Source organism: Rattus rattus, chromosome 16, assembly GCF_011064425.1.
Source record: "Rattus rattus isolate New Zealand chromosome 16, Rrattus_CSIRO_v1, whole genome shotgun sequence".
Lineage (NCBI taxonomy): Eukaryota > Metazoa > Chordata > Mammalia > Rodentia > Muridae > Rattus > Rattus rattus.
In genome coordinates this window covers 39,935,708-39,957,596 of record NC_046169.1, presented here as the reverse complement: position 1 = coordinate 39,957,596, position 21,889 = coordinate 39,935,708, and the positions used below count along the sequence as shown (strand labels likewise).

General features: G+C 49.6%; 1 protein-coding gene across 1 annotated transcript; it reads left to right on the top strand.

The window, feature by feature from the left end:
- Dao (D-amino acid oxidase) lies at positions 1–20,651 on the top strand. Its single transcript, XM_032886623.1, has 12 exons — positions 1–345; positions 6,158–6,357; positions 8,339–8,453; positions 10,969–11,045; positions 11,903–11,968; positions 13,843–13,897; positions 15,931–16,035; positions 16,787–16,869; positions 18,136–18,253; positions 18,933–19,031; positions 20,079–20,218; positions 20,395–20,651. The coding sequence occupies exons 2-11, from the start codon at positions 6,167–6,169 to the stop codon at positions 20,208–20,210; spliced, it is 1,041 nt and encodes a 346-aa protein (XP_032742514.1). The 5' UTR covers positions 1–345; positions 6,158–6,166; the 3' UTR covers positions 20,211–20,218; positions 20,395–20,651.
- Positions 20,652–21,889: the final 1,238 nt, after the last annotated feature.

The window sequence follows — 21,889 nt, the reverse complement described above, 5'->3', positions numbered from 1 at the left end:
GAGGCTCATCTCCAGCTGGCTTGGGCCTTAGAAACCCCTCCTTCCCCCACCCCCCCAGGCCTCTTCGCAGGGGCTTGGGATCAGCCAGAAAAGTCAGGCAGCTCACTAGAGGGAGGAAACAGAAGGTCCCGTGGCCAGACTGATTCCTGCTCCTGGAGAAGTGCAGTGCCCAGCCCCACCCCTTGCCCTGTGCCCCCTCTACTGCCGAAGACTTTGACCTGGCGTTCCAGTCCTAGCTGGTGGGCAGAGGGCTGAAGTCAACGCAGCCCAGAATCAGGAGCAATCCTGCTGGAGACAGGTTCCTGCACCCCCAGGCCATTTTTCTCTAGACACTTGGCACCATCGGTAAGTAAAGGGGACAGAAACAACATAGTGTCTTCCCCAGTGTCCTCTCCATGCCAACAATCCGGGCTCGACATCAGCGACTGAGATTGGTGGCCCCAAAAAAGGACAGACTTGGGGAAATGTCCCCCTGAGAGATGACACTGTACCCCTGTACCCCTAGGGGTACAGTGTAGTCAGAAGGGGATGGCAGGTTCTGAACCTTACCTCTCCAAGCCTCAGGTTTCCCCTCTGGAACACGGCATTTTTGAACAAAGTTTTTTTCATTATGCTATTGATCGGTTTGGTATGGGGTTGGGGATGGGGGCGGGAATTCACACTCACGCTCTTCAGGTAGAGGTCAAAGGGCAGCTTTTGGGACTGCATTCATCTCTCCCACCACGGGGGTCTCAGGAATTGAATTCAGCTGGTCAGGCTCGGTGGCAGGCACCTCTCGCAGCTGAGCCATCTTGAAGTCTCTGGATGTGGGGACCTTGACTCACAGGGTGAATTTGAGGCTCAGAAGACAGAGGGATAGAAAACGCCTGGCGCCCAGCTAATAAACACTCCCTAAATGGTCTTTATCGCTATGCTGGGGAGGGGGGCTTGGTTATCAGTATCCCATAACTGCTGTCCCAATTAAATGATAACTGGGAATGCACGAGAAGGTTCAGCCACATGGTCCTGGCAGGACCGGCTTGTGCTCGTCTCCGTGCCTCCTCGTTACGGCTGTTTGGCTTCGCTAGTCCTTCGTGTTCTCCATTAAGTGTACGTGACGGTCAGAGGTACGAGCTGCCTCCTCTGGTTGCTTTCCAGAGAGACAAAGAGAGAAGCCAGTGCCGTCTGACTGCTGCCCTGAGATACATTCGGGCTGAATCGGGTGAGACCTGGCGTCCTATAGGATGATAGAGAGACCATCTCCCAGAGGACGTGTGAGGGTGAAGGGGTTGTGTTGTCTCCATTGCATTTTGTGTCCTAGTGATGGTAGGGTCCAATAGGCTGTCCTGTCCTATACTTATGTTGACTTTATAACCTGTCTGTCTGTCTGTCTGTCTGTCTGTCTGTTTCCCTCTCTGATGAATGCCATAGCTTCGCCAGCTCATCTTCCAGGACACACACTCCGAGCACAGTTGATTAGAATGAGTGGCCATGAAGCAGAATTGCACCTCTAACGTAAAACTGGCAGCAACCTCAAGGAAATGGTTGACTTAATAACAGAGCTATGCACGGACTGGCTCAGACGTTCATTGGTGTATATATGCATGATCTTACCTGAGGCTAGACCGAGGCTTCTGTGGTCTAGCTCCTGCTTCTGATGAGGACCACATGCTTTTGTACTGTACTTTAACAATAGCTACTCTTGTCAGGGTCTTTCCTCTCCAATCCTGTTCCCACTGGTGCTCCCACAAATGGTGGGTTTTAGGCTTTGGAACTGCAGGGCTCCCAAACATAGGCCATTTGTCTTCCACTGCCTCATCCTCAGGTTTTTCAAATCATGTGACTCATGTGAACACAGGGCACCACAGTCCGGCTAGCCTGGGCTCTGCTCTTCTCAAACAGGTTGTCTTGGGTCTCAGCCTCAGTTACCTCCACTGAAAATGGGTACATCTCCTCTAGGGTTGTTACGAATATTTCAATAGGTTATGTGTTGACAGTTCACACAGAGACACACAGACACACACACACACAAAGACCCATATACACAGAGGGACACACACAAACACACATACAGATACATAGACACAAGCACAGACACACATGCACAGACACACACACACACACAGACACACACAGACACACACAGACACACACAAACACACATACAGACACATACACACAGGCACACACACACACACACACACACACACACACACACACACACACACAGACCCATATACACAGAGGGACACACACAAACACACATACAGATACATAGACACAGGCACAGACACACATGAACAGACACACACACACACATACAGACACATAGATATACATGTAGGCATGCCCACAGAAACAGACAGTCACACATACAGGCACACACACAGACACATGCACACGTGCACACACGCACACTCGCACGCGCGCGCACACACACACACACACACACACACGCACACACACACGGGCTGGAACCCACACAGCTGCAGCCCTCCCCTCACAGAGATGATTCTTTCCCACCACCCCTGGGAAATGATCCTTTCCTCACGGTCGTGACTCAGGGACAGTCTCTCCCCTTTCCTTGGTTTTCTATCCACACAGGGATGTCTAGTTCCTCCTTAGAGTTCCGCATAGTGGGGAAAACTGGGACCTGTGAGGCACGCACCTCTCACCATCCCTTGGAAGCCATTATCAGAGCCAGACTTCCGATCAGTCTGGGTTTGTCCTCCCAAGGCCATGCTTTGGTTCAAAGTTTCTTCTTTGCCTTTTTTTTTTCCCCTCTTAAGGCAGGAAGTTACTATGTAACCTCTGGTCTTGAACATGCAATCCTCCTGACTCAGCCTTTCCAGTGCTAGGAACACAAGTGTGCACCGCCAGACCTGCCTCATGGGTCCTCCCCCTCTCCCTCCACTTCAACCCTTATCTTTTTGAGACACATAATTGCTATGAAACCCAGTCTGACCTGGAACTTGTAGCTTCTTCTTGCCTCAGCGTCCTGACTTCTCAGATTACAGATGTCTTCCCCTATCTAGACCCCTGATGCCCCATCAGCCCTCCCCCCTGCCCCTCACCTGTCCTTTCCTGGGTCTCTCAATGGTGCAGGCATCAGACATAGGTTCTCTCTCCAGCCCGTATCTTGACCTCGAGTGGAAGCTGCTCTCTGGGTGACTCATCGCCTCACCTGTAAACTGCAGTTGTGTTTGAGTTCCCAAGCACCCAAGACTTTCCTAAGATGTCCCCTCTTGGTGTGTGCATCCACTGTCCGTCCCAGGCTGGGGCAAGGGGAACAATGGGCAAGAGGCATCCTCCCACGGAGTGTGCTGGGGTACGGAGACAAGGGGGTTAGCCAGCCTGCAAGTGTGCAGACAGCGGACAGGCTCCATTCACACAGAGCAGCTCCCCTGGCTTCCCTGAACTCTCTTGGCTCAAACACTGAAAATGTACATCCCAGGAGGGAGCACCCTAACCCTGGGCAGACTGGAAGCTGCTCTCTCTTACCCAGAGGAGTCCAATGACTCGGCCAGGCTCACACACTCAGTATGTCAGAGGTAGGCTAAGCTGTGCGTGTCTGACCTGCTGATCCAGCACACTGTGAGCTTCTAATATTGTTTACTATGGACTGTGTGTATTCTGTACTGAGTACTAAGCATGTGTACTGAGTACTTGTGCTGGGTAATCCTGTGTGCTGTATACTGAGTACTTGTACTAGGTAGTACTGTGAGCTGCATACTGAATACTTGTGCTGGGTAGTCCTGTGTGCTGTATACTGAGTACTTGTACTAGGTGGTACTCTGGGCTGTACACTGAGTACTTGTGCTGGGTAGTACTATGTGCTGTATACTGAGTACTTGTACTGTATACTGTATGCTCTGTACTGAGTACTTGTACTGGGTACTATGTCCTGTGTACAGAGTACTTATACTGTATACTGTGCTCTGTGCACTTGTATGCTGAGCACCTGTATTGTGTAATCTGTGTGCTGTATACTGAGTACATGTACTATTACATACTGTGTACTGTGTACCGAGTACTGAGTACTTGTACTGGGCACTGGATACCATGTCCCGAAGGTCTCCCAGGCACCATTTAGCAGGAACCACTGCAGAGCTTGGCACTGAATCCTCATGACAGCTGATGAGACTGGAGCACTCCTGTCTTTCTTGGGGCTGAGGGTGGGGGTGGGGATGGGGGAAGGGTGGGGATGGGGAGGGAATGGATGGAATGGGTGGGGAGGGGAAGGGAGGGGTGGTGAGGGGAAGGGGAGGGGTGGGGTGGGGGAGGGGATGGGTGGGGTGGGGGAGGGGCTCTTCCCTAAACCCTCAGCACCCAAGCACAGGCCTCAAGCTGCCTCCTTCTGTTTGTGGACTCGGTACCCAATTTGGCGTCTGAAACCCCAGCAGAGTCCAGCTTCTGTGGCCTGCCGCCACCCCGCCACCCCCGCTTTGCAAAACTAGGCCATATTGAGAATGATCCACTGTTCAGGGCCCCAGGCCCACGTTGCCAGGAGCTGGGGTCTGAGGGAGGCCAGCCGAGTGTAAGAAGGGGCAAGAGTTTGGCCCTTCCGGACACACACAGTCCCCTTGTTCTGCCTCGCAGGAGCTGTCTGAATAGAGCAAGGTCAAAAGCGGCTAGGCCTAAACATCTGAAGGTGTAGCCAGCCCCCTAATCCAAGGCTGGCCTATTCCTCTGCCAGAAGAGCAAGTTCTGAGGGCAAACCCTGCATCAGACACGCTCAAAGCCGCACTGGCTCGTGGGCAGCGTGGTGCACAGTCAGGGTGCTGTAAACGTGTACAGGATTTATTTGAATCGGAGTTACATTCCAACACCAGCACTTCTGGAGATGTGTGTGAGGTACTTTGCCATTCTGAGCCTCAGTTTCCTTATCTGTAAAATGGGACTAAGAACAGCAGCCCTGACCTCAGAAGGACAACCGAGGCTTAGGTGTAGGGATATGTGTAGTTCTGGCTCAGGAGCACAGTAGGTGATCCCGGAGGTCGGCTCTCTACAGTACCAGAGCTGTTTGGCCACTGGTGTCCACCCCTGAGGGAAATCTAAAGCTCGAGGGGCATGTTACCCAGGGCTGACGGTTAACAGGGTTGAGCTCTATTTGAAGCCAGTACTCCTGACTACCAGACGAATACCGGCAGCCAAAGCTAACCTCGTGGTGGGGCACCCGGGGAGCTGCCACAATTATCAGCTGAGTGACCTTTGGCACGGGATTCGCCTCTGTTCACCCCAGCGCTGCTCCTGGTAAACTGGGAACAGTGAGGATGGAGAGATGGTTCAGCAGTTAAGAGCACATTCTGGGACTGGAGAGATGGCTCAGTGGTTAAGAGCACTGACTGTTCTTCCAGAGGTCCTGAGTTCAAATCCCAACAACCACATGGTGGCTCACAACCATCTGTAACAGGGATTCAATGCCCTGTTCTGATGTGCCTGAAGACAGCTACAGTGTACTCATATAAATACAATAAATAAATCTTTAAAAAAAAAAAAAAAAGAGCACATTCTGCTCTTCCAGAGGATCCAGATTCAGGTTGGGGGCTCCCAGCCATCTGTAACCTCAAGTCTGGGAGTTACAGATGTCCTCTTCTTGTCTCTACCTGCACCTTGCACTGAGGGATGTGTGTGTGTGTGTGTGTGTATGTGCATACACATATGTAGACATGTAAAAAAATGAAATGTGTATGTGTGTGTGCTTGTGTGTCACTCTGTGTGTGAGTCTGTACTTGTGTGTATCTGTGTGCGTGTGTATCTGTATGTGTGTGTCTGTGCATGTGTGTCTGTGCCTGTGTCTATGTATCTGTATGTGTGTTTGTGTGTGTCCCTCTGTCCCTCTGTGTATACAGGTGTGTGTGTGTGTGTGTGTGTGTGTGTCTGTGTCTGTGTCTGTGTCTGTGTCTGTGTGAACTGTCAACACATAACCTATCGAGATCTTCGTAACAACCCTAGAGGAGATGTACCCATTTTCAGTGGAGGTAACTGAGGCTGTGACCCAAGACAACCTGTTTGAGAAGAGCAGAGCCCAGGCTAGCCCAACTGTGGTGCCCTGTGTTCACACGAGTCACGTGATTTGAAAAACTCAAGGATGAGGCAGTGGAAGACAAATGGCCTATGTTTGGGAGCCCATGGTGATGGTGGTGATGACTGGTACTCTCCATCTTCCCTCTTGCAGGCTGGGGTGATGCGCGTGGCCGTGATTGGAGCGGGAGTCATCGGACTGTCTACAGCCCTCTGCATTCATGAACGTTACCACCCAGCCCAGCCTCTGCACATGAAGATCTATGCGGATCGCTTCACGCCGTTCACTACCAGCGATGTGGCTGCGGGATTCTGGCAGCCTTATCTCTCTGACCCCAGCAACCCGCAGGAGGCGTGAGTGAGGGTTCCATGCGGTAGTCTGGGGGCCCACGGAGCTGAGTCCACATAGGGAGCCTCTCACCACTGTCTTCACCACCAAGGACAAATCCCTGGTGAAGACTTGACCTGGAGCCATGTGTTATAGAGCTTTTGGGTAGAGGGGGTAAGTTATAAGCTTGGGATCATCTAGACTTGAAATCATAACAAGACTAAGATTAAATAATAACCAGTCAGGAAAGCCCACCTACCTGTAATCCCATCCCAACACTCAGGAAGCAGAGGCATGGAGATTCACTGCAATTTGGAGACTCACCTGGTCTACCTGGCAAGTTCTGGGTTAGCCAAGACTACATGGAAAGACTGTATAATTTTAAAAATTTATTTATTTATTTTATATATACAAGTACCCTATACGTATATACACTTGCACACCAGGAGAAGGAACTAGATCCCACTACAGAGGGTCGTGAGCCACCATGTGCTTGCTGGGATTTGAACTCAGGACCTCTGGAAGAGCAGCCAGTGATCCTAACCACTGAGCCATCTCTGCAGCCCCTATATTTTTTAAGTAAATATATAAGGAATAATGGATAAAAGAATGAAGAAAATAACAAACTGTGCACCAAGCAGACACAACTGGGGTCCCAGAGCCGACAAAAACCGCCCTGGGCAGCATTGTTGACCCCACTACCATGATCACTGAGCCAAATCTGAAGCAAGCTTTGCTAAACACTGGCCAAGATGGTGGCCAGGGGCCAGGTCCATACCAGGATACCCAGAGAACAACCGTATACCTCCTGACTTACTTCCTGCCCACATACCTCCTCCCACCCATGGGGGTAATCAAGCCTATCCCGTGAGGTCTTGTTTACAGATGTCGTTTGACTGGAGTGAAGCCTGTCACCTCTGTTCCTGGGGAGGTGCTCAGTTCTGGGCTTGACCTGCTCAAAGCCAGGTCAAGGCCTTTGCAGTGTGAGCACAGGCCTCAGGCACCACCTTCAGGGTACACAACAGGGATGCTTTTCCATCTGAGAAGCTAGGTGTGGGGGAGCTTTTTGGAGCACTGTAAGAGTGAACTCGGTGGATGTCTTCTCAGTGTGTTACACACGTCCCTGTCGTGTGACACCACAACACTACCCAATCTAGATTCTGAGCAATTCTGCCCAGGGTGTTTAGTGACCAAGCCTCCAGTGCCATTTTGGTTAGGGATAAGTTTGGATTTACAAAGCAAGAGACTGATATTCTAAGGGGAGTGTCCAGACGAGGCTAACTTTATCTTTAAGAAGTTGTACTCAGGGTGGGAGAGATGGCTCAGCAGTTAAGAGCACTGACTGCTCTTCCAGAGGTCCTGAGTTCAATTCCTAGCAACCCCATGGTGGCTCACAACCATCTGTAATGGGATCTGATACCCTCTTCTGATATGCAGATATATATGCAGAACACCGTGTATATAATAAATAGATTTTTTTTTAAAAAAAAAAGAGGAGTGAACACATACAGACAGGAAGTGCATTTGCTTTTTGTCCTGATTCAGATGAAGACCGTACCTTTTCCCGTTGACTGGGATCTAGTTGTTAAGTCTTTTTTATTTTCTCAAGACAGGGTTTCTCTGAGTTTCCTTGGCTGTCCTGGAACTTGCTCTATAGACTAGGCTAGCTTAGAACTCACAGAGATCTGCCTGCATCTGCAGAGTGGTAGGCTTTAACTGGGTAGTCTGAAAAGGAACAGAAGGAGGAAGGGGTGGGGTTGGGGTTTCTCAGCTCCAGATCATCAACATCTTAGAAACAGTAGAGAATCTGTGTGCAACAAAGATTTTACTGTGTGTGTGGCGTGTGTGTGTGTGTGTGTGTGTGTGTGTGTGTGTGTGTGTGTGTGTGTGGTATTAATACATTTGCATAAGGTCTTACAAGACAGGGTACTAAAAAGACTTTAGTTCCTTGATGTCAGCTCAGGATTGGTGAAAGAGACTCAAGTGTGCTGTCTTTTATACTTCCAGGGAGTGGAACCAGCAAACTTTCGATCACCTTCTGAGCTGCCTCCATTCTCCAAACGCTGAGAAAATGGGCTTGGCCCTAATCTCAGGCTACAACCTCTTCCGAGATGAAGTCCCGGTGAGCCAAGAGTCCTTGACCACGAGGCAGATAAGCCATTGTACAGAGAAACAATGGAATTTAGATCATTTGTTCTGTGGTAGAAAGAAAGGCTTATGAGGACCAAGTCACCAGGGCAATCTATGCGGGGAGTGGGGTGTGAGAGAGGTAATGCAAGACAGAGAGAGGGCGAGAGATTGTCTGGACTGACGGGAACTAGGTGTCCTTGCCCAGGGTAGTTGATACATGAGGGAAGGTTGACAGGCACTCTGCTCCTGGAGGACTAAGGGCGGTTCCTCTTCTGCTTTTCTGGTGAACAAAAACCCATCGTTAGGCTTCTAGACCCAACAGCAATCCTTCTGTTTAGGACAGTGTCACTGGAGTTGCCATTCAATGGGAGATTTGGACCTAACGGGGCATAGATAGAGCTGGGGCCCTGAGCTGGAGGAGTACTCAGAGGTCACAGACTTATGGTCCAGATTAGATCTGTCTGTCTGACTGTCTACCTATCTATCATCTGTTGGTCAATCAGTTATCTATCATCTATCTATTGATCAATTATCTATCTATCATCTATCTATTTATCTATCATCTATCTATCATCTATCTATCTATCATCTATCTATCATCTATCTATCAATCATCTATCTATGTATCTGTCTATCTATCATCTATGTATCTATCTATCATCTATCCATCTATCATCTATCTATCTATCCATCTATCATCTCTCTCTATCTATCTATCTATCTATCTATGTATCTATCTATCATCTATCTATGTATCTATCTATCATCTATCCATCTATCTATAATCTATCTATGTATCTGTCTATCTATCATCTATGTATCTATGTATCTATGTATCTATGTATCTATCTATCTATGTATCCATCTATCATCTGTCTGTCTATCTCTCTATGTATCTATCATCTATCCATCTATCTATCTATCTATCTATCATCTGTCTGTCTATCTCTCTATGTATCTATCATCTATCCATCTATCTATCCATCTATCATCTGTCTATCATCTATGTATCTATCTATCATCTATCCATCTATCATCTATCTATCCATCTATCATCTATCTCTCTCCATCTATCTATCTATCTATCTATGTATCTATGTATCTATCTATCTATCTATCATCTATCTATCTATGTATCCATCTATCATCTGTCTGTCTATCTCTCTATGTATCTATCATCTATCATCTATCTATCCATCTATCATCTGTCTATCTATCATCTATCTCTCATCTATCAATCATTTATCTATCATCTATCTATGTATGTAAGTATGTATGTATCTATCTATCATCTATCTATCATCTGTCTATCAATCATTTATCTATCATCTATCTATGTATGTAAGTATGTATGTATCTATCATCTATCTATCATCTGTCTATCAATCATTTATCTATCATCTATCTATCTATCTATCATCTATCATCTGTCTATCTCTCTCCCTATCTGTCTATCTATCTATCTATCTATCTATCTATCTATCTATCTATCATCTATCTATGTATCCATCTATCATCTGTCTGTCTATCTCTCTATGTATCTATCATCTATCCATCTATCTATCCATCTATCATCTATCATCTATCTATCATCTATCGATCATTTATCTATCATCTATCTATCTATGTACGTAAGTATGTATGTTTCTATCTATCATCTATCTATCATTTATCTATCAATCATTTATCTATCATCTATCTATCTATCTATCTTTGTACGTATGTATGTATGTATGTATGTATGTATCTATCTATCTATCTATCTATCTATCTATCTATCTATCTATCATCTAGCTATGTATTTGTCATCTATGTACCTATCATCTATCTACCTATCTATTTTGATGGAGTTGAGGGTCAGGGCTTTGCGTGTCTTAGGCAAGTGTCTTGGTATGGAGCCACATCCCTGCCTCAGGTCCACTGAGCCGCTGTCTCTACTCTACTCCTGATCTTCTTCTTATGCTAACTGAAAGGAATAGACCTGAGCCTGATTGTGTGAGTTCAGATCTCAGCTCTCAGGGCTGGAGAGATGGCTCAGCAGTTAAGAGCACTGACTGCAGGGGATTGGGGATTTAGCTCAGTGGTAGAGCGCTTGCCTAGCAAACGCAAGGCCCTGGGTTCGGTCCCCAGCTCCGGAGGGGGGGGGAAGCACTGACTGCTCTTCCAGAGGTCCTGAGTTCAATTCCCAGCAACCACATGGTGGCTCACAACCATCTGTAATGGGATCTGATGCCCTCTTCTGCTGTGTCTGAAGACAGCTACATGACATACATGAGATCTCACCTCTCCCTCATAGCTGTGAGATTTAGACAAATTCCTCGACCTGTCCCAGGTCCGTTGGCCTGTCTGTAAGGATGCACAGCATCCACCCAAGTGCCTGGTTGTGAAGATGGAACAACAGAGCCAGAGAAGCGAAGGCTGCAGACCCGAGCCACGCCCTCTGAGTCTCTGTTCTTCTGCTGATCCAGTCTACCTGGCCCTTGAGCCTGTTTCTGCTTCCTCCTCAGGACCCTTTCTGGAAAAGAACAGTTCTGGGATTCCGGAAGCTGACCCCCAGAGAGTTGGACATGTTCCCTGATTATAGGTAAGATTCCTGTGGAATGAAAGAAAATGAAAGAAAGAATGGGAAAGGAAAGGCCATGGTTGCTCCTAGGTGTGGTGGAAGAGGAAGCTTACTGGCAAGACAAACGTGAGAATAGCACAGACAGAGCCATCCGGGAGAGTCCAGAGTGGACATAGCCAGAATGAACCCTGTGAGGAGAAGGGGGAGGGGAATCAAAAACAGAGAGGGGAGAAGCAGGTGCAGCAGCCAGAGGACCAAAGGTATAGAAGGGACAGGTAACCAAAATGGTTGGATTATACAGAGAGGGGCAGGCTAGACCCCTGGACTGAGAGTTCAGAATATGGGGTGGGGTATGCCAGCCATGCCCTGTAACAGGCAGGGACTGAGGGATGCTGGGAGAACCATCTTTGCTACAACTTGGTCTTGGCCATTCCCTCCAGGGTCTGGGACTTAATGCCTGTCCTGGGCAAAGAAACCAGGGCATGACAATTCAGACAGAACAGTATAGAAGGTACCAAACCCCAATCTCCCATCCCATCTCTCTCTTGGAGCCCTTTGTACCCTGTCCTTCTGATGCTTCCTGAGGGCTTTGGGATGAAATGCCAGCCAGCTTTGCACACTAGATATGGGCTACCTATGAGCTCATGAGGTGTTTGCCATGCCTGCTCATATCATGATCCATCAATGAGAAGGGGCAATGGGGGTCCCACAGTGGCCTTTGAAGGAAGGACCCGATGGTTTCAGGATCATTCTTTAGGCCTCACCTTCTAATCCCATCAGCTCCCCACATATCCATGTTGGGGGACTCAGAACAACACTGAGACAATCGTCAAACAGCAGATTCTGACTGTTCCCTCCCCACTCCCCTCTGACTCTAGCTATGGCTGGTTCAACACGAGCCTCCTTCTTGAGGGGAAGAGCTACCTATCATGGCTGACTGAGAGGTAAGACCTTAAACTTCCCTTAGGAAGGAGATGTCCCAGGGACCAAGATGTGAGAAAATAGTGGACAAACTCCACGCTGAAGATCTTGGGGTGCTGTGTGGGAGCTGTCCCTGGTCCTGATCGCCACGGTGGGTTGAAGCCATGGTTCTTCATCGCACAGAGCATCAACCCACTTGCAGAGTTCAGTTGTTACACTTCTTAGCAAATCCCCTCAAGGCTTCAAGCTCATATGATAATGGTTTTTTAAAAAAGATTTATTTATGAGTACACACTGTCGCTGTCTTCAGACTCACCAGAAGAGGGCATCAGATCACCATTACACGTGATTGTGAGCCACCATGTGGTCGCTGGGAATTGAACTCAGGACCTCTGGAAGAGCAGTCAGTGCTCTTAACCACTGAGCCATCTCTCCAGCTCTAAAGATTTTTTTAAAACTCTGAAATGAGTGGAGACTCTAGTGGTCTGGGAAGACGTTTTGAAGTATGGCCTCCTGGGTCCTATTCTGCATCTACTGAGTCAGAACACCAGGGCAAGGGTCCAGATTTGATTTACTTATTTGCTCTTTGTCTTTTTGAGACTATGTAACCCTGGATGGCCTGGAACTCACAGAGATCCACTATCCTTGCTTCCCAGGTGTAGGGATTAACGGGGGTGGGATAGGGGTAGGGGTGGGAGTGGGGAGTTGTCTCATGTCTAGTAGGTCCAGAATCTTATATGTCAGTATATTCTCTGGGTGAGTATAGTTATCAGCTAAACTCGGGAACTGTGTCATGTGAAACCTCTCCTGGGGAGACACATACATTACTACTCACCCCACATAGGAAACCCACAACTGACTAAAGTGATCATTACATCGAAGTCCAACTTGGTGAGCCAATGAATTTATTGAATTAGTAACAGGAGTATTGGTAAGGGGTCAGTTACAGGACTTGAGATGGCTCAGTGGCTGTTGCATCAAAAGCCCAGCCCAATGCAGGTGTGAGCTGCAACCCCGGAGCTCCCTGTTCATCTCTAAGCAGCTGCACAACTCAGATACTCTCCTCTGGGCTGCTCAGCCGTCCGCAAGTCTCCGTCCGCAAGTCTCCTCCCTCAGCTCGCCACTGCTTGTATAACCTTGGGGAGGGGCTGGGTGAATCTCGTGTGTTCTCAGTCATGTGAAATTTGTTACTTTGTATGTCTCAGGAGAGTCTCGGTTCCTTCCAGAGGGGAATGTTACAAATTTGAGGAAATTGTAACACAATAAACCACTGCTCTGAGGTTTACCACTCTTGCTCTTGGGACATTGTGACCCCTAACTAGCCTCTTTCCAGGTGTCCTATCACGATGAAATTACATAGTTAGGACTCCCTCCCTAGGGAACCCTTCCAATTGTTTGATTTCTAGTTCTTTTGATGAATTTTCAGGGCCTCACGTCCTCTGGGAAGACATGTCACTACTGAGCCACATCCACAGAGCCCTTCTCTGGGACATTTAAAGAGAGGGATGGGTGTCCCTGGGTAGGGCACGCTGGTGTCATGCTCCTGACAAAGGTGCATATGACACTGGCTCAGCTCTGCCTCCCTGCCCTTTCTCCCCTAAAGTTTGTCCCCTAAAGTTTGATAGAAACCAACATGGTAACAGACTATAATGAGATTCTGGTCTTGTGTCCCAAACCCTCAGGGGACAGCTTGCTCCATGACCTTCTCCACGAGCTCAGTGATGGGCTAGAGGTATTTTTTCAGACCAGTGGCCCAGCCAGTGCTCACGAACTGAAAGACCACACAGGGGCATCGAGTGGGGCTAATGTTCACAGGAATGTCCCCTGTCCCACCCTCTATGAGGGATGTGGCAGAGAAGTGAATTTGGGGCGGTTTTGATGTATGTCCTCATCCCAGGTTAACTGAGAGGGGAGTGAAGTTCATCCATCGGAAGGTGGCGTCTTTCGAAGAGGTGAGTGTCCAGTGTGTGTGTGTGTGTGTGTGTGTGTGTGTGTGTGTGTGTGTGTGTGTGCATGCCTGTATGCGTGTGTGTGTGTGGTGTGTGTGAGGTGTGTAAGGGTGTGTGTGTGTGTATGGTGTGTGTGTGTAGGGTGTGTGTGTGGGGATGTGTGTGTGATGCCTGTGTGCGTGTGTATGTGTGTGTGTGTGTGAGTGTGTGTGTGTGAGTGTGTGTGTGTGTGTGGAGTGTGTGCATGCCTGTATGCTTGTGTATGTGTGTGAGTGTGTGAGTGTGTATGAGTGTGAGTGTGTGTGAGTGTGTGTGTGTATGAGTGTGAGTGTGTGTACGAGTGTGTGTGTGTGTGTGTATGTGTGAATAGAGAAGGGAGGGAGGGAGGAAGATGCTCCCTGCTGTTGGGCGAGAGAGCCCCTTCTTGGACTCTCAGGGCTGCTGTAGGCCTATCCAGGCTCTAACTCCAGGAGGACTTGAGCATTCTGAGGAAGGTGTCTGCCTTGATATTGGTGGTGAGAAGGGAACAAGGGAATCACAGCGGCCAGAGGGACTCTGGTTATATCTGCCCCCAGACATGACTCACAGTCAGGGACACCTTATCCTGGAGTCAGCTCTACTCCACTCCCCAGCCCAGACCCTTCCGTGCTGCCCATGACATCTGGGCTGATATTCCTGCAATGTCCAGCACTCAGATCAGACCACATGCGCACCACCACCACACAGTGATGAGGTCAGGACCACTGCATCCTAACAGCTCAGCTCCGTGGCTTCAGTTAGTCCCAGCATGCAGAACAATGCTTGGCGCAGGGAAAGTGCAGCATCTCCAGCCACTGGTACTGAGCTCATTGTGGTCAGGCCTGGTCCTGATGGACACTTGGGGTCTGTGGTTGATTCTGAAACCATTCTCCTCCGTGGCTCTACGATAGCACACACTTAGCAATGTATGTGTCCGTGAAGGCCTTGGGGGAGTCACCAGTGATGGGCTGGAAGCATGGGGGTGCTTCCTGTGTCTGACTTGACAAGTTCTCTGGCCACAGGCAGCACTGAAGCAAGTGTCCTGGCAGAGAGAAGGCAAGGGAATAGGCTCAAAGGGGTCTCATGGAGGGTAGTGCCATCTTGTCTTGATGTGAACTTTTCTTTAAGGTTTCAGGAAAGTTCCCCTCCTCAGTACTTTTTCTATCCATCAGTCTCTCCTCAGGGTCACACGGCATCCTTACGGTAGCCTGTGAACATTATTGGCTTTGCTAGAAAATCATTGTCAGCCGGGTGGTGGTGACTCATGGCCTTTAATCCCAGCGCTTGGGAAGCAGAGGCAGGCGGATGTCTGAGTTTAAGGCCAGATTGGTTTACAGAGTGAGTTCTAGGACAGACAGGGATACACAGAGAAACTCTGTCTCAAAACACCCAAAATAGGGTTGGGGGTTTAGCTCAGTGGTAGAGCGCTTGCCTAACAAGTACAAGGCCCTGGGTTCGGTCCCCAGCTCCAAAAAAATTAAAAAGAAGTAAAAAACCCAAAATAGAAGAAGAGGAGGAGGAGGGGAGGAGGAAGGAGGGAGAGAAGGGGGGAGCAGTGAGGAAAGGGAGGGGGAGGAGGGTGAAGAGGAGGAGGGGAGGAGGGTAAAGGGGAAGAAGGGGAGGAGGAAGAGTAGGAGGAAGAGGAGGAGGATGATAAAGAGGAGGGGAGGAGGGTGAAGATGAGGAAGGGGAAGAGGAGAAGGAAGAGGAGGAGGGGAGAGGAGGAAGAAGAAGAGAAAGAAGAAGAGGAGGGGGAGGAGAAGGAGGAGTAAGAGGAGGAAAATTATTGTCAAACGAGAGTAGCTGAGTCTCGGGAGCTAAAAGGACATTTCTGTGGTCAGAAACTGAGTGAAGACAGTGGGGAGATTTGGAGCCAGGGTCGTTGGATCCACACTGGCACACCTCACCCCAGTTCCCCAGGGAGCAGGCAGCTGTGATGTAAGAGGCTGGAGGACGGATAGGAGAGGGCACAGCACAGTCCTCACCCCTTCCTGTCCCTGACTTGTTCTTGCTGCCAGGTGGCGCGAGGAGGCGTGGATGTGATTATCAACTGCACCGGGGTGTGGGCCGGGGCTCTGCAAGCAGACGCCTCCCTGCAGCCAGGCCGGGGCCAGATCATCCAGGTGAGGAGATACAGCCTGTGGTCCGTGGAGAGCTTGCTCTGTCTTCCCCCGCCACTTCTAAGCTTCCACAGGGTCCATGTTGATGGAGTGACTGCAGACTTCGAGGGAGTGACTCACTGAAGAAATAGGGACCAACCTACTCCCAGCCCTGCTGTTTTGGAATTTTGTAAAAAGTGCATTTAGGAACCTTTTCACCATGTAGGAACACAGCACAGCCCTGAGTTACAAAAAAAATAGGGAACGTTTATGCAGTGCTTATCAAGTGCCAGGTGCACACCTAAGTACTTTTTTTGAGTCAATCGGTTAGTTTGTATCACACTGCCATCTTACCTGAAGCACAGAGATGTCAAGTAACATGAGAAAGGATGCACAGCAGGAAACAGTGAGCCGAGGGTTAGAGCCCGGGTGAGCCAGCCTGTGGTGTCACTGTTGTTCCATGCCTCTTGTGCTGTGTGGGAATGTCCATGTACATGCTTGGCATTTGCGGGCATGCCTATGGGTGTGACCATATGCACATGTGAATGTGCATGTGCGCATTTGTAGGTGTGCAGGGGTGTGTGGTCCTTGTGTGTCCGTTTGCTCTCTGAGCTCAGGTTTTCCTGTGGATATTTGGTGAGGATATGGGATATACTTCAAGGAACAAGGGGAGCTGTCAGGTGACCCTGCTGAGGCTGAGCACGGAGGGAGCAAGCCTAAGGGTAAACCACTGACCTTGACCTCACTCCCAAGATGCATCTGTCTTGACTAACAGGTGGAGGCCCCTTGGATAAAGCACTTCATCCTCACCCATGATCCCAGCCTTGGCATCTACAACTCTCCATACATCATCCCAGGGTAAAGCTCTGACTGATCTAAGGTCATAGAAGGGAAGGCTTCATGGGGTCGTGACACCCCATCCACCCGGCCGGTGTTTTTCTTCCATCCCCCGGGATGGCGGGATTCAGTCCTGATTAAACTTTACCTTGAACATTCATTCTGGTAGCAGAGGTGGAAAGGCGAAGACGAAGGTCCTGGGTATGCAGGCAGTGACCTGGGTTGGAATGTCTGTAGAGGGGGTGGGAGAGCAATTGGGTTTAAGGTGCTCACAATGTTGGTGGTGGAGGCTGTGTTAGGGGATGGTGGGCTACTGGTGTTGAACGACATCATCGCGGCAATGTAGCAAGTTTATCGGTGGGGAAGGGTGGTGCTGAAGGGGCTGTTAACAGGCATGGAGGGTGTCTCAGTTAGGGTTTTTTTTTTTTTGCTGTGAACAGACACCATGACCAAGGCAACTCTTATAAGGATAACATTTAATTGGGGCTGGCTTACAGGTCCAGAGGTTCAGTCCATTATCATCAAGGCAGGAACATGACAGCATCCAGGCAGGCCTGGTGCAGTAAGAGCTGAGAGTTCTACATCCCAAGGCTGCTAGTGGAAGAACTCACTTCCAGGCAGCTAGGAAGAGGGTCTTAAAGCCCATACCCACAGTGACACACCTCCAACAAGGCCATACCTCCTCCAACAGGGCCACACCCACTCCAACAGGGCCACACCCACTCTAACAAGACCATACCCACTCCAACAAGACCACACCTTCTAATAGTACCACTCTGTGGGCCAAGCATACACAAACCATCACAGGGGTATTTGAGTGCAATGTCAAGGAGATCACCATCATCAATGGTGGTGGAGTAGGAGTGGCATCCGCTGTAGATGAAGACCAATCATGCTTCTAGCCTGGCAGGGATGATGGTTTCAGAGCCAATGATGGGTGATGTGGTGGTGTGATGGCTGCCTTGGTACTGATTTTATTGGCAAGGTGGAGATGACAATGCCATGGTGATGCTGCTTTGGTGGTAGAGACGGTGACGGGGTCGGTGCCGATGACATTGCTGGCGGTAGCGAGGTGTTGACAGAGATGGTGGGACTGGTGGTGATGGGGATACTGGGGATGGTGGCACAGGGATGGAGACCATGATGGCAGTGGGGTGTGTTTAGCAGGGGCAGCAAGGCTGACGGGAGTGGGTGATTCAGAGGACGTGATAGTGAGGGAGAAGGGGAGGGGGAGACGCCTCTGCCTGCCAGACATTGTCTTCCTTAGACCTCTTTATTTTTGTATAGTTCCAAGACCGTTACGCTCGGAGGTATATTCCAGCTGGGGAACTGGAGCGAGCTAAACAGCGTCCATGACCACAACGCCATTTGGAAGAGCTGCTGTCAACTGGAGCCTACCCTGAAGGTGAAGGGTTGGTGATGGCTTCAGCCAGGGCAGCTTGGTCCTGATGGGAAGATACCTCCATGGGGATAAGTGGGCCAGTAGCCCAGAGAGAGACTGGGATATGCAGTACACAGTACCCAGTACCCAGATGGGGTATCCAGTATCCAGTACACAGCACCCAGACTGGGGTATACAGTATCCAGTACACAGTACCAGACTGGAGTATCCAGTACACAGTACACAGTACCCAGACTGGAGTATACAGAAAAAACACATGCATACACACTTATATACACACTCACACAAACCCATACACACATACACACACAATACATATACATATATACTTATACACTCACACAAACTCACGTACACATGCTCACACACAATACACATACATATACAGTTATACACATATACACATTTATACTTACATACAAATACACATGCAGACTCATACACACATTTGCACTCTCACACACTCACATACACTCAACTCACACACACACTCACACATACTTACACACTCACACACTCGTGCATGCTCACACACTCACACTGTGGGATGTGTGTGACTGCTAACATGACTAGTGTGGTGACTAGCAAAGGGGGCGGCGATGAGAGTCTGAAAGCTAACTCACAGCCGCCTAGAATGTCAGTCAGGAAGCAAAGTCATCAGAAGGTTTTCTTTTTCCCCCAGAATGCAAGAATCGTGGGTGAACTCACTGGCTTCCGGCCAGTCCGACCTCAGGTCCGGCTAGAAAGAGAACGCCTTCGCTTTGGATCTTCAAGTGCAGAGGTGTGTTGTGTCAAGGGCAGCAGTGTTTACCCAGCTCCAGCAACAACCCAGTCATTCCTCCCCCTCCCCCACAGGCCCCTCCCCTCCTCCTTCCCCCATATAAGGGGACATGGAGACTTGAGATGGGAAAGGGCTGAGTAGAGAGACGTGGTACTTAATGCCAGACAGCAGGGCAAACTCATGGCCTTTCAGAGTCTGCCCCGAAGCCCTTTGGATAGGAACAACTTTCTTTGGCCTGAGGAAAAGAACCAGGACCTCCATTGGAGACATTACCTAGTAAGGCGGACCACGGGTAAGGGGGCCAGGCTCAGGTGTGACTGGAGCTTCCTCAGAGACATTGTCCTTCTGGAGGGGCTCCTCTGGGTCCCCTCACCAGGGGTGTGAGCAGGGTGGGCTGGAACCGACCCCTGCACCCAGGTTAGCTTTCTCCTCTTATCTCAGACAGGGGTGCACGGAGGGCATGAGTGTGCGTGTAGACAGGTGTGTGTGTGACCGAGTGTGCGTGTAGGCAGATGTGTGTGTGAATGAGTGTGTGTGTAGACAGTGGGTACAGATGATTGTGTGCACGTATGGAGGGACCGTGGCCGTCTCTACAAAGCTGAGTGTGTGGAGTATGAGAACCAAGGGATCTGGGGCAGCTGACCGCTCTGAGGGCAAGGTTTCTCGGTCCTGCATTTCCCGTGCTGCTGGGTGGAGCACCCTCTCCTTTTAAGCAGAGTGTAAGAGTGTGGGAGTCAGCCTACACTCCTCAGACCGTTCCCTTTAAGCTAGTCCCAGGCCCAGCCCACGGCCCCGGTAAGGCATTGACGGAGCTCCGGGCATCCACTCTTTTTTTTTTTTTTTTTTGGTTCTTTTTTTTGGAGCTGGGGACCGAACCCAGGGCCTTGTGCTTCCTAGGCAAGCGCTCTACCACTGAGCTAAATCCCCAACCCCCGGGCATCCACTCTTTAGAAGGCTCTTTCCTGGTCTTCCAGGGTAACCCAGCGTTCCCGGCCACGCCCTGAGGTCCCTCCCACACCTGGTCACCATCTCTCTTGCTTCTCCCAGGTCATCCATAACTATGGTCATGGAGGTTACGGGCTCACGATTCACTGGGGTTGTGCAATGGAGGCAGCCAACCTCTTTGGGAAAATTCTAGAAGAAAAGAACTTGTCCAGGATGCCTCCATCCCACCTCTGAGGACTCTGGTGAATACCGCCTGCCCCAACCCCTTCAGCCAGTTGACAGCGTCCTTGATGATTCCCTCCCCCAGCTCCAGTCCCAGCCCCTCCCCCAGCCCCTCTTCCAGCCCCTCCTCCAGCCCCCGGCTTCCTTTGGCAAAGGCCTGAAGGGAGGAAATCCTGCTGTTCCCCTCTCTGCCTCGTCCTTCCAGGGCAGTGATGCTGGCTGGTTCTAACCAAGGCTGCATGAGACAGGCGAGATCTACAACCATGATGCAATTCTTCTCACGCTGCAACGACTGTACTAAGGCTGGTCCTACTGGGTGGCAGGACCTGTGTTCAGTCCGATACAGAGTGGTCTGGAGTCTTTTGCTTAGAACTCTGATGAACGGTTCACGACACGATCCATGTCTATTTGTAGTGATGGAGTGATGGGAGGAGAAGGAGGAAGAAGGGGAGGAGGGGGAGGAGAGGGAGGAAGAGGGGGAGGGCTCCCTCCTCAGCACTCTGCTGGTCAACATCATTAAAGCACTGGATATTAAACTCTCTTGAGGATTGATCCTAAGACATACCTTCCTCTCATTCTTGCTACCTCAAGACCACTGTGGTCTTGAGGAGACTTGATCCTGCTTATGTGTGTGAGGGGAGGGGAGAGGGGGGAAGGGCATGGCTCAGGACCTGGAGCAGGCTAGGTAAATGTTCTACCATTGAGGGGAACCCTGTCCTCTTGAGTCCTGAAGTCAGAGAAGCGTATCACCGTGGGCACAGTGAATGTCTTCGTTTTAGCCTTCGTTAATGTTTTGTGTCTGTGAGTGTAAACATCCACCATGATGTGTCAAGGTCAGAGGACAGCCCATAGAAGTCAGCTTTCCCCTCCCACCGTGTGCGATAGGGGCCCGAATCCAGGTCCTCAGGTTTGGCAGCAGAGCCTTACCCACAGAGTCACCTTACCGTTCCACCAATATCTCCTGAAGTCCTTTCTCTTGTGGAGAGAAACAGACAGCGTTCCCACCAGAAAAAAAACTATTTGGTTATTCAAGGTGTGTGCATGTGTGCATGTATGTGTGTGTGTGTGTGTGTGTGTGTGTTTGTGTATAGGGGTCTTGAGTTAGGGTTTCTATGTAGCTGAGGTTGGTCTTGAACTCATGAACCTTCTGCCTTTGCTTCTGATTCTCAGGAATTAGTGTGTGGAATCATTCCTTAATCTCTCTCTGTCCCTCCCTTTCCATGTGTGTCTCTCTGTGCACATGCGAGTGCATATCTCTCTTTCTCTCTCTCTCTCTCACTCTGTGTGTATGTGTGTCTGTCAGTCTGTCTGTCTCCATGTCTCAAACATGTCTCTGTGAATGTCCGAGTGTGTGTGTGTTTCATTTTTGAGGGTGTCTCAGCCACGAGACTGGCTTCAAGTTCACTGCATTTCTGAGGAGTGCTTCTGCCTTCCAAGTACTAGGATTACAGGTGTGTCCTTAACTTTGAACTTTAAAAAAAATTCCTCCAAGAGTTAATGTTTCTCTCTTGGGTAGGAATTACAACCTTCTTCCTTGTAGCCCCTGGAGAACATGCATACCACCCTGCCCCCACCCCCCCAGTGTCTTTCCTACTGTAGCTGGGTAGTTTGAAGATAAAGAAGTGAAAGGGAGCTGCTGGGGGGAGGGAAGAGGGGAGAGGAAGAGGGAGAAGAAGATGAGGAGGAAGAGA